This window comes from Triturus cristatus, chromosome 1_2, assembly GCF_964204655.1.
Source record: "Triturus cristatus chromosome 1_2, aTriCri1.1, whole genome shotgun sequence".
Lineage (NCBI taxonomy): Eukaryota > Metazoa > Chordata > Amphibia > Caudata > Salamandridae > Triturus > Triturus cristatus.
In genome coordinates this window covers 1010829959-1010843644 of record NC_140580.1, presented here as the reverse complement: position 1 = coordinate 1010843644, position 13686 = coordinate 1010829959, and the positions used below count along the sequence as shown (strand labels likewise).

Genomic DNA, 13686 nt, shown 5'->3' with positions numbered 1-13686 from the left:
TCACACAAGGAGTTACTTTACTGAAACGCTTTTCAAAACAGTGCGTAACGTCACATGACCTAGCGAACATAGACCAAATACTACACTTCTGTACAAATTGCGCATTGTTCACAAGATACATTTGTATTTCATTTACTTAAGTTACATAATTGTCTGAATTCTTTTCTTTTATTGCATTTTTTTGTTAGTTTTCTTTTTCTATTTTGTTATTTTTCTGCCCAATGAGTATTTTGTCTTTTTCGAATTAAACTTTATTGTACCACTTGCTGACACACCCACGAGACCGTGAATGCTGCCAGTTTGATATTTTAGTGCTTTTTTCCGGTGGGTTATTGTTTGCTACTGTTTCTCTTATATATGACATAGAGCTGGTAAGATACAGAAGTGTATTTACGGAATTGTCTCATATGTGTGATGTTTTAAATTCAATATTGCACATCTTGGTTTTGCCGGTTTAAGCCGTTTGAATTCAATGTTGTTGTACATGAATAAATGTACATATGTATGTATATAATGGAAGTGTTCAAATATGCATTAGAAGCTTATAGGATTGTGCAAAATTCATAGTAGAAGCAAATATGACAGGATTTAACAAAATTTAGCAGTATATTATTTTTTGTAACTTATCGGTGTTTACATGTGCAAGTGCTTTCCTATAAGTGTGCAAATTGTGCAATAGCAGCCTATATATATATATATATATATATATATATATATATATATATATATATATATATATATATATATATATATATATATATATATATATATATTACCTACTGGCGGTCGCCAGTAGGTAGTTATAGTTAGGACCACGTTTCCATAGGAAAACCTCAACATTCTATTTTGAATAACTTTGGCGCCGGTCGACGAATCCTCGCAAATTTCTCAAAATAGGTGGGGCGCTGCGCTCCGCTCCTACCCTGAAAGTCTCGGGGGGATCCGTCAAGCGGGGGCTGAGATAAAAGGGGGGTCCCAAAACGCGTTTTTCCCATGCATTTTTCCATAGGACCTTTAGAACGAGCTACAGCCCGAACGGCTGAACAGAATTACTCAAAATTTGGCAGAGAGGTAGTCCCTAGGTCAAGGAAGTGCCTTTTGTAGGTTTGGTGTAAATCTGTTCAGTAGATTCTGAGAAAATAGCCTTTAAATCAATATATATATCTGAGCCCGCTTACGGTACGCTTACCGTACGCTTACGGTAAGCGTACGGTGGCGTGCGCGAGCGCGATTCTGATTGGCTCTTAGATCTTAGTAAACATTCGAATCGGCCGAAACCAGGAAGCGGCGGCCGCCATTTTGTGTATTTCACTCTGAAAAAAAAGAGTGAAAACAAGGAAAGGGGGCAATGAGGAGAGTTACAGACCCCCTAACATTTGTAAGGGGGTCAAAGAAGGACAGAAAAGTACAAAAAAAACATTTATTGATTTTAAAAAAAATCACGGGGTACGCGTACGGTAAGCTTACGGTAAGCGTACGGTAGAAAAAAAAAAAAAAAAAAATTGAAAATCAGATTTAAGTGTTTAGATATTAGGGGGCTCTAAAAAGAGCCGTTGTGTTTATGAAATGATTTTTTTGGGGTACCTACAAGTAAGTACCGATGCAGAGTATAAGGTTCAAGAGGAAGACTCTGTTCCCTTCATCATTGAAGTGCACACCATCTCCTCTATAAATGTCTTGCATGTCATAACGCAAGTTGTTGTGGTAAATGGCACCCATACCATAGTCACGGAGGAAAGCAGAAACAGATTTGTTGACGTGCTTTCTTGCTTTGTCATCGCACCGCGTGCCCACCGTGCGTGCACGGCACTAACTGCGTAAAGTGGGTGCGCGGTGCGCGAAGCGCACCGCGTGCTCACTGTGCGCGCACGGTGCGCAAAGCGCACCGTGCGCGCACGGAACGAACTGCGTTAAGTGGGCGCGCACGCCACGAATGGCGTAAAGTAACTTAGCATTTAAAAAACCGTACAAATTCACTGAAAAAACCATAGGTTTCACACACGTTATAGTTAGGAATTAGCATTTAAAAAACCTTGCAAATTCACTGAAAAAACCATAGGTTTCACACATGTTATAGTTAGCGGAAATTTTACTGATAAAAAACCAATGAAATTCCCCCGTTATAGTTAGTGCAGGCAACTATAACTCACGCGACCGCAATCTTCTGCTGATGACATATGTGTCTTTATGAAAAAAAAATATTTGTAATATATGTATAGCTAAAAATGTATGGAAGAAGACATGGGCAAATAAGTGTCTAAATACAGTATTAGCATCAGCAGAGGATTGCGGTCGCGTGAGTTATAGTTGCCTGCACTAACTATAACGGGGGAATTTCATTGGTTTTTTATCAGTAAAATTTCCGCTAACTATAACATGTGTGAAACGTATGGTTTTTTCAGTGAATATATATATATATGTGTGTCTGTGTGTGTGCAAAGTTGCAATAGCAGCCATTAATGCATAGTTACAAAGAACACTTTAGTTATGTGCAAAATTGCAAATAGCAGTGCTTGTCATCCTCACAGGACGGATACAGTAATATAGCAGTTTCTTCCATTTAAACAATTTTAAAATTGATCTAAAACCGGCTAAAACATCCTATACATTTATGGTTAAAATTTGATTTCTGATCTTTTACCTCAATTAATCTCTCCTTATGTCCCTTCTCTGATATGGGGACAGCAATAGAATATCATTATAGTAAATTGTCCACCTAAGCACGAATTCATAGAATAATTGGTACACATAAAAGTCTAATTACATTGCCTAAAAAAGTCTTTTTTTAGTCATCAAAAAGGGGGTCGAGGGTGTGTGTGTGTGTGTCTGTCTGTCTGTCTGTCTGTCTGTCTCTCAGTGCGAGTTCCCGAGGTACAGGATGACTTCACTGAAATCCATGGTGTCTGGTATCAAAGCTTTGGTCTTAATCCATACTGACGCCAGTAGTGAATTTATTAAAACATGCACCCGGAAGGCACCTTACAGGTGCCCCCTCAAAACCTACCAGACTGAGTATGCTGCCTGACTGGTATCATCCAGCCTGCTACCATAGACCTGTTTCTGACCCCCTGCAGGTGAGAGCTCGCACTCTTGGAGGTCAGAAACCATGCCTGCTCCGGAGAAAGGTGTTCACACCTCCTCCAGTAGGATGGCTAGTGAATCTGCAGATCAAGGCCAGGTGCTTCAAAGTCCCTGCAGCCTTTGATATGCAGCCTGACTTCATACAGACCAGGGAGATGCCACCCCATGCCCTGAGGCCCATTTGGCACCAGGACAGACGGCAAATTACCTATGCAAGGAGGCGTGGTGCATTACCGGACCAATCACTTCCCTAAGGTGGGCTGCCTGATGTACCCCATGAAAGAAGGATTCCACCATCTTGATTGTGGTGGAAATAGGACCTCTGGGACCGGGTTATGCCGACTCCTCACAGGAAGTGGTCATATAGGGTAGGGGGTGTAGTGACCCCAAGGATAAGTAGCCCATTGGCTTTTACCCTTCACTCCCCTTAACGTCTCTAAATTGAGTATTTAGGTGGCCCCCTGACACCAGGAATTCAGATTAGTCTGACAAAAGAAGAGGACAAAGAAGATGCGAAGAAGCAAGAACTGTGGCGTGCCTGATAACTTTTGGTGCCCAACCCTGCCTGCCTGCTCCTGCACCAACAATAGCGGAGAACCTGACTCGTCCTGCAGATGTGCATCCTCCAAAAGCCTTGGAGAGCTGCCAGCACTTCACCAACCAGCCACATCTCCCTTGAAGTAGAAGAGCTGCTTTGCTGCGATATGAACAGGTTTGAAATTGGAAGCCAAGCATTCTCTGTATAGATTCTGAGAATCTGGAACAACATTTGTCATCGCACCAGGCTCCACAATCACGTGAATTAGAAAGGAACAAAGTCTTTCTTCTCTCTAATGAGTATTTAATTGACATGCATTAAAGCCACTAGATCTACCAACCTCATTCCGTCTTCAAAATGTAAACACTGCTGTACAGTTATACACAATGTTGAATTGTAGCCTCACCCTGGAATCTCCCAATGGCATATTGCGATATACTGCGTTTACTTACGTCCCGGATATATAAACACTGCATATATAGATACATGTCTGCTTCTCTAGACGTACTACAATGTTGGATACAAATTCTTGGAGGAAGTCACTCTTGAGCACCTCTTTCTGTATACTTTTAAAATTCAAGGGGGTCTTAAATTTGCTTTTGTTACAAATTCTGTGTTTAAAAAAAAAAAAATCTGGTTATTTTAGTTTTTTAGTGTTATTTAGGTCTTTCTACACAGCTCTATTTGGTGTATGTGGGTCTTCTCTTTGAGAGTTAATATACAGATGTGTCCTAAACCAGTCAGCCTGTCATATGACCATTTATCAGAGAGGTTTATCATAAAAACAATGCACACGTTATTTAGCTATCTCAGTTCTTATATTTCATTTCCCAATAGCAAAACATGCTTTTTATTGACCCTCACATTTGGGATTTAATTCTGAGGATTTTTCCCTCATGTCATTGAGCCTTAAAATTTATTTCTATGAGTATCTTCCATTTTCTTCTTCATCCTTTGTATTTCACCACCCTCTGCACTTTCTGAGCTTTAAAATACTGTAATCTGCTTTTGCTATCATTCTGTTCAGTGGTGTTGCATCTGTTAGTCCCTGCCAATAGCCCCCGTCTTGCTTTCTTTTATTTTCTCTTTGCGTTTCTCTCTTATGTTTCTTAATTCGTCTCCTCACAGACATTTGCCAGCATTGTCTTTTCATCAGTCATTTCCGGACATCGTTTTTAGATAATCCTATTCTTATCTTTACATGTTATTTAGTTTACTTGTTACTTACGCATTCTCGAAGGCAATTGTTTTATACTACATTGCTTTTTCCTGGAAACATCTCTCTTGTAATTCTACTTTCAGAATGATAAGATGAAACACCTGCACTGTCTATCTTGAGGTTTGGGGTGTATGTCCTGGCATATCGCAGCCTGCCGGTCCCTCACTCTATTCTGTCTTACAGAGGCCTGCTGGGCGGGCACGTCATGGCAAAGATGTTGAAAGAGCGTGGACAGCATATGCAGTGGTATGAAGGGGAGCTTCTTGATCTTGCGACAGATATAGGATATCGGCTCTTACCAGCTTTTAACACTACCAGCGGGCTTCCATATCCCAGGGTAAGTGGCTTCATTTGAAACTTGTTTAATACTGTGTATTCGGAGCCTCCAATCACTTGACTTGCACCCTTAATTAAGCAAATAATTTTTGGTGCTTAAAACCTCAAGCTGCCGCACAAGGGCCTCCCATGGTCAAAATGATTACAGCCATTGCGATCATGTTGCCTATGTTTTTCTATAAAAGGGAAAGTTCAAGATAAATTGAATGTGAAGAATGATGCTAGCAATTTTATCTTCTGATTAGATGAGGAGAATGAGAATAATTGCTGCATTGTGCTCCTCTGAGCTGTGAATTGACCGAACATTCAAATGTTTTCCTACCCAGGTGAACCTGAAGTATGGTGTTTTTGGTCCGAATTCCCGTACGGGTACTGAGTCTGATACCTGCACGGCCTGTGCGGGGACCATGATTTTGGAATTTGCTGCTCTCAGCCGCCTGACGCAGGACATGGTTTTTGAGGTGAGATTTCGTGAGCACTCCGAAGCCCCCCCGCCCCCCTCCCCCCAATAGTTCATTTGACTGTTCCTGGACTCCTTCATGTGAGGTGACTATTGTAGAGGACCTGCAGTTCAGCGAACACTTCCAGGGCTTCTCAAGGGCACTGCTGCTGAGCTCTTGCAGGTGAGGTGATATGCTCGGAGCTCCTGCATTTGATGCCGACTCTTATGGAGTTCCTCCAGATAATTTCACCCTCTGAACTGCTTCTCCTAGAGAAGCTTAGTGCACCAAGAGTTGATCAGGTGCTCTTAAAGCTCCTGTAGGTAAGGCGGCTAACTTTGAGATCCTATAAGCAATGCTTTCTGAGTGCCTACAGATGAAGTGAAGATCTCCGAGTGCCTGCCGGTGAGGTATGGTTCTGCAGATGTGGCTGCTCTCTTGGTGCTACTTGAAGTGAGGTAATCCTCTCAGAGCTCTTACAGGTGAGGTGATGCACTCGGAGCACCCCAAACTGATTCTGTTCTCTCCTGGAGCTCCTACAAGAAAGGCAGTGATGTTCTTACTGCACCTAATATGAAATTGCACTTAAGATCTTTAACAGCTATTGGAAAATCAAATAGAAGATGAATAATCCTCCATTATTGAGCCGAGCACAGACTTTTACAGGATTGCACATGTTGTTAAAAAATTCGGCAAATCCGATTAAGACGAAGACACTGTTGCACCCCATCTGGTATGATTTATGCTTGAATTAACTATAGTGATTGGGTCGGTATCAGGTTGTTACATTGGTACCAACCCTTCAGAACTCTTTACATCATTTTTGTGCTGGCCATCTATTGTAATCCTAGTTAAAACACCATTGCCTCTTTCAGAAAAGTAAATCCCAAAGTCCCAACAGAAGGTGGGAGGAAAGTGGTATTGGAATACCTCTGGTCCTGAGAGTTATTCTAGTATTCCCTGACTTGGGAAAAGATAAAGTGAAATACGCTAAACAAAGTGATGAGGCTTTCGCTGGAGGTGAGGAGACAATTCCTCCCACAGAGAATGTGAAATAGCTACTGCTTGCCTTTGGTTTATGTTGTTCAGGATATGACCGTGAATCACAATAAAGTGGCTCCTGTTTTATGATGGGAAGCAGTGAGCAGTTTTCAACAATCAAGCTAATGGCTTAGGATTGTTTGTGATGTGCCTTGATGTCTGGAAGCTACAAAGTCTTTCTGCTTCCTCCACATTACATTTAGGACCATGCACGGAGGGCTCTAGATGTCCTGTGGGAAAAGCGACAGAGGGGAAATAACCTCGTAGGAACAGTTATTAACATTCACAATGGAGACTGGATCCGAAGGGGTAAGTGAAAACAAAAATGAGACTGAAATCATTGTTTAATTTTTTTGTTTTATTTTGTTTGGAAATGGCAGCTCTCTACACCATCGTTAATGGTCATACGGATGAAAATGAACTGCAAATCTAAAGAATATGCACCAAGTGGTATTAGCTTTAGTAGTGGACATTTTATCCTAATTTTATATTCTCTTATTTTTTTAAATAAATGATATTCAGAGTGATGGGCAGCATTGCGTGTTGGATGCATTTACCTCATACTGCAGGGCTGACATATATCATCAGTTATGCCTCTATATTTCTGTTTAGAGTGCAGTATGATGTTTCAACCATAACAGGTGCAGGTATAGATTTAAAATCCTTTTTGCAGGGTTTGAGTTGCTTTCACCGTATGTGAAACGATCAAGACTAGAAGTGATGTGGAAGTACTGGAGGGCAGGATACGAAGATTACTTAGGTTGGCAAGGCTTGGTCATTATGACTGCAGAATAGAAACAAGTATGACATTGACAGTACTGAGTTTTGTAACAATTGTGTAGGAACATAATTGAACATTTGATGGAAGTGATGAGGCTGGTCATGTCACACACTGACTAAGCAAACTAATGTTCATGGGTGAAATCTGCAGTGAAGGTCAAGATATTGATTCCCAAGAAGCTACCATAGCCTTCCATCCTTTCAAGGTCATGTAATTTGAGTATAATTAAATTGGGTAATAGTAAAACCTGCTATTTTGCAGAGCATGGAGCTGAAAAAAGTGCAGTATAAAATGATGGACACAAATAGTAATTATGAAATTTGAAGTCCATACAGGATGTTTGGTATTGCCATACTATGATGCAGTAAGGTACAATGCTAGTGGAGAGCTGTATAGGATGAGCTGTCTTTATTGGAGGACATTGTGTGCATTGATATTTTATAGACTGCCTAGATGTCTATTTGAAGGCCAATGTAAATGGATCCGATGTTAAATTTGAATGTGGAGCGTGAGGCATTGTTCATGGATTCTCTTTGCTTTCTTTTCTAGATAGCGGCGTTGGAGCAGGAATTGACTCCTACTATGAATACTTGATGAAAGCCTATATCCTTCTTGGAGACGATACTTACCTGGAAAGATTTAACGCAGTATGTGTGCTACCTTTGACTTTCCATCATTAACTTTAAAGTTAATATTAGGAGAAAAAAGCCTTACTACTTTAGAGTTCTATTGATCTATTGAGAGGACATTTAACAAATCTTTTCTTGCTCCCTAACCAGATGTTTCGGAGAGAAAACTAAAAAGATTTTGAATTTTATTTCCCTCATTCAATTTGTTCTTGTGCCCTATTTTCTTCCCTTGCTTTCTAGCACTACTCCTCCATCATGAAGTACATCAGCCAGCCTCCGTTGTTGCTTAATGTTCACATGCAGAATCCAACCATCAGTGTTCGCAGCTGGATGGACTCACTACTTGCATTCTTCCCAGGGCTCCAGGTACATTTATGGGGGATATGCAGCATGCTTTAGGATGTGGAAGACTGACTATGTGAGATTTTCAGCTGATAGGACTGTCTAGTGAGTTAATTCCCCATCACCATCTTAGATTCTTGCATACCAGCTACATGGAGCTGAATCTTGGTGACCACGGTTTCTTACTCCGTCCGTTCAAAGTTGTGTCTCAGGAAAAAGGTAACATCCTTTAAGAGAATTGTTTTTCCTTTCTGCCTTACATTTTTCATTGCCATATAGTTGGATGTCGTGGGTTTCAGCTTTTGCTTTGTTTTCTCTACCAATTCCATTTATTTCATAATACATCCTGGGCATAGCTATCCCCATTGCATCTAGCAGAATCCATTTTCCTTGCATACATTCCTCCTGTGGTCTGCTTCACAGATCTTCCAACACCTCTGCCATCACAGAACTACCTATGTTTTCCAGTTACCAGGTATGGGTTCCCTATTCACAATTTCCACAAGTCCATACTAAATTACTCTTTCCATCTATGCACATCTTACTATATTACTCTAGACAACATCAATCTCTTCTCATCTAACATAGTCCAATTTTACAAGCACAAATGCAGCTTAAATGTATTTAAATGTGATTAGCTCTGCTGGTATTTTATAATTTGGTTTAAATAATGTAATGTGTATTGAAACTCAACTACCTCTTTGCAAAAACCAAAAATACAAACTCTGTCCTGTTTCTGCACAAAGTTTATTAGGTCAAGCCTGGAGGGGGGAGAGGGGGGGGGGGGGTGGTGTCTTGAAGGTTGCAGGTCGTCCGCAATTTAAAAATAACATTGGCTGAAAGCAAAAGTATTGTTTCACATAGCACACAAGAACATACTAGTCCCTGGCACTGAAGGACAAACTTTGCATGCGAAAGAAAGAGAGCAAGCAGAAGAGTGACATAAAATAAAAGCGAACAACGTCTTCAAATAAAGAGCAGATGGGGGACCATGAAATAGCACTTTGTAATGATACTGAAGCAGCGTCTGGATTGGCTTAGCGAGAAAGTATGTACACTGAAATTGAGCAGACAAAAGACACTGAGCATAGGACTGAATGAAAGCGCACCAAAGTGATGAGGGAGATCACTGTGGAAATATGTGAAAGAGCAGGGAGGGGACATTTGCACCTGAGAATATAGAGCCGGAAAGTTATGATAAATTAGAGCAAAGGGGCGCCAGGTTTGGAGGAAGAAAACACAAATTAAAAATATTTCTGAATGGACAATTTTTGTATGTCACTGGGATTTCAAACAAGTGCATGCCGGTATGCTCTCTCAAATGAGGCAGTCCTGCTGGCATTTCATGATGTGGCTCCATATGGTTTCTATTTAGAGCATTGTCGGCAACCGGAGATTTAATATTAGGGAAGGCGGTTAAGAATACAAGTAAGGAGCAATTGAGTAAAAGAAAACAGAGGTTGATGTTAATGGACACGGGAGCTCATATACAGGTGGGGGTCGAAAAACAGAGAATGGAAGGTGCATAAAAAACCCCATGATGCGCCGTTGCCTTCACCCCTCGCATTATTCTCCCACATATCGCCTTATATTCATTACAGGTCAACACCCTCATAAAGCGCTTAAGGGGCCGTCGGCCAGCAAGCACCATGCACTCAACCTAATTCGAAAAATTACTTTTTCCGCGAGGGTCTGTAATCTCGTTAGGGGCTACGGTGTTGAGATAATGAAACGATTAAAATCAAAAGCCAGGAAATACCGCTAAAAATCAACACAAACGTATTAGTAGGACTGCCATTTCCACTGACCGTGAGGCATACTAGGTCTTCATCAGCAGCGCTCAGAATGGCCGAAATGGGAAATGAAGCAAAGGCAGCCCTGGCAAAAATGCAACAAGCACTGGCCACGCACGCGCCTCGCGCTCAAAGTTAAAAACACAAGCCCGGGTGTTGCGTGCGCGCGCATTGACTTAATAGCTACTGCGGTGTTGTAATCGGAGAAAGGTATATCTTAATCACTGTTTATATTTAATATTTAAATATGCAATACAAACGGCATCATTTGCTATTCGAGAAAACATATTTTTTTTAAACGAAAACGAGTTCGAATAAACTGACATTCTTTCTTCCCTTGATCTTTTTAAATTCAAACAGTCAGTGTAATGGATTGTTCATCTCGCTGCCTGCTGAGGCCGAAACTCCGTCTTAAGATGGCTGGTACTTTACAGCTTGTGGCAGGTCACTTTTCTAGTGATTTGCAAACACGTTACAGTAGCGGCTCTTGAACCGCCACCGAGGCTCCATAAGGCCCGGGCGAAGATGCCCAAATACTGCAAGGCTGCCCATTGTTACAACTGTGCCGGACAGCTTTCTGCGGACAACCGCAAGCTCCGCTTTTACAAGTGAGAGCTATGTGGAAGTGAGGGGGGGAATCAAAGCAAAAACCACGGTTGGGGCCCTTTTGAAAGGGAGGGGGCATTTACAGCACAGTTTGTACGCTTCAAGAAAAAAAACGGGACGTTCAAAAGACCGGTAGCGGGAGTTCACAGCTCAGGCAATGGGTGACTGTCATTTGTAATCGGTAGTCGTTGTTGCCTGCTGCTCTCAGTAGACCAGTCTTTGCTTTAAGGGGCAAATACAAGCCCGCGCTTAAAGAAAAACAAGCATTGGGCGCATGACGCTGGAAGCTTGTAGTAATGTTAAAGCAAAAAAAAAACACGCTGGTGATGCACGTGCGCAGCAGCACGTGAAAGTGATCGCGCTGGAAGGGAGGCAGATGGCGGCTGCGCGAGTGCACGCTCGCGTGAACGCAAGCGCTAGGCCTCCAAAAGCCTGTGGCAGCACTTTGGAAACCCATACACTAAATGACTCGCAGAGCAGCGCATGCGCTGGCTCAGCGAGACCTAAAAACATAGCGCTGCATGCAGCCTCTCTGTGCACGTGGTCTAGGAGTGCATAAAAACGTCACTGGCTCAACAGGAGTGGTGGTTTGCTGTTTATTTTACCTCTAGTTTTGTCTTCCTTCCTACTTTACGTTGTAAAGGCGAGTTGTTAGTCAGTGCTTTAGCACAAATGACTTTGCTGTGCCAACAACAGACCTTGGAAAAGAAACTTCTGTTGTAACTTGGGAAAGGCAGAACATTCATTGTTGTGTTAGTCACACATGCTCTTAACTTCGTGCAAGCAATGACAACACATGCGGTTATGGAGTTGATCATTTTCTTAGTTGAACTTTTTTTGTTTATTGAAATGCTTCTTCTCGCCATCCGTTCTTCTTGCTTGCCCCTCTCTCTCCATCACCCTCCCATGTTCCGATGTTGCGTAACAAACTTCCTTCTTCCATTTCATGTGTTACGATTTTGTTGCCCCTTATCCTCCTCCCACCCCTTCATTGATCTGATGCCTAAGGCCTGCTGTTTCGGTTCGGTTTGTGGAGAAGTGTGGCTCAATGATTAGAGCGGCAGACCCTGATGCAGAGGTCTAGCCCGGGACCAGGGTTCAATTCCCCGCCTCGGCAGGTCTTGGGCTCAAAAAATTCCACGGACCTGATAATTCTCGCCTCTGTGCCTATTCCAATCATGGAGTCCCACTTTGCAACTCTGGGCAATAGCTTGCTTAATCTCCACAACGGCCCCCACAACGCTAAGGATGCCTGGCCTCCACCTTGGGGGTGCCCAGGAGTGGACGCCTCACAGGGAAAAGCCAGGATGGGTTCCACAGCGGTATTCGTACAAGCGCCTTGAGACCCTTGCGGGTGAGTAGTGCGCTATACAAGTATCAATTTACATTTACATTTACACAATGAACTCTACCCTCTCCATGGTAATTAACAATGTAAACAAGACCTAGTAATCCCTTCACTTTTTATACGTAATGAGTGTCCAACAGCCCACGAGGGCAAACATCAAATTCATAATTATAACATGTTTATTTTCATAGCCAAAGCTTTCATTTCTGAATAACATTCCATTGGATATTTTAAAATTGTGTTGTTTTTGCTAAAGGCTTCTCTATTCCTTTCCTCCCGCGTGCTGTTGGAAAGACGAGTTGTAAATCCGTGCTTAAGCAGAAATTACTTTAAAGGTGCATGGCTAAACACTTAGAAGGTCCCAAAGGCGAGAACTCTTGGCTATGCCAATGCTTGTCATTTTCTTATCTACACCAGCAAACACCCTACTTGTGATGTACTATGGGGTGTTTGTTTATTGATGTAGTATTTCCATTAATGCCACTGTTTTTCTGTGCTATCCGGCTCATCCACAGCCTACCACGGTGGGTTGGGTTTGTACCATTTCTTCAGTTTTTGATGATAAAAACTCTTAATGTGTTTTTCAAGTGTTTTGACTGGAACACCCAAATCATAGTATCCTTGGTCGCAGCCTGTTGTACATTCCTACGTCACACCTCAGGAATATCTGTCTGAGAGCAGTTTTCTTGATGCCTGAAGTAGGGAGAAAAAAAAACCCCTTCAAGAGTGTGCAGCCAGGCACCACTATCCTTTGTTGTACCCATGTTAACAATATATTGTTTCCTTGAAAATACCTGAGCCTCTGTTATTACTCCAATCTTCGTGCATGTTCATGTTCCAGTAATGATAAAGACACGATGTACAGTGGTATGACAAATTGGTCCCCTAGTGTTTTTAAGACATTTGACCTGTTTGTTGATTTGATTTTCAAATTGTTCATTAGGACTTCATACAGCATTATGATCCAGGATATATGTTTCTATCTGAACCCCACTGTGACAAATGCTCTGGGCAAGTACTACCCTCTAATGTAAAGGGCGCATTTTTGATGTGTCGTTGTGGCATACCCAAGTGTAATCTTCATGGAATCCCAAGAGAGCAGTTATAAACAGGCCCGCTTCAAGACAGGGACTCCGTTTTGAGCTCTGCCTGTGATTGATTGGTGAAAAAGGAGCAAGACCGACTGAACTCATCCAGTCCGTAATCCCACGGGGATGAGGCAGGCCCCAATAATGTGCCCCAGGGCTCAAGGTGAGCTGTACACTAGCGCAGCAACGACACAGTATACAGAGCATGTGACGATGGGCCTCTAGAGATGCTGTGAATGACAGGTCAAACTTGTGGGGAGGAGGAAACCTGCCTGATGAGGAATTAATGAATACCTTTCAGTTGCATAATAAACCCATTTCTTTATGGTGATTATAGAGTGTAGGTTATTGTTTGTTATTATATAATAAATATAATTATTAGTGAAAATACTAATAACAATTGCTCTTAACATTGATCTCCAGAGACAATTCAGTTTGTTTCCT

At 41.9% G+C, this 13686-nt stretch overlaps 1 protein-coding gene across 3 annotated transcripts in view; it reads left to right on the top strand.

The window, feature by feature from the left end:
* The window catches only part of LOC146868591 (ER degradation-enhancing alpha-mannosidase-like protein 3), a 276166-nt gene that overhangs the window by 116937 nt on the left and 145543 nt on the right, over positions 1-13686 (top strand). For all 3 annotated transcript variants that reach the window (XM_085611786.1, XM_085611769.1, XM_085611776.1), the window contains exons 6-10: positions 5022-5175; positions 5501-5635; positions 6859-6964; positions 7986-8083; positions 8306-8431. In XM_085611786.1, coding sequence (XP_085467912.1) covers positions 5022-5175; positions 5501-5635; positions 6859-6964; positions 7986-8083; positions 8306-8431 — 619 coding nt within the window. The remainder of the gene's footprint in view (positions 1-5021; positions 5176-5500; positions 5636-6858; positions 6965-7985; positions 8084-8305; positions 8432-13686) is intronic.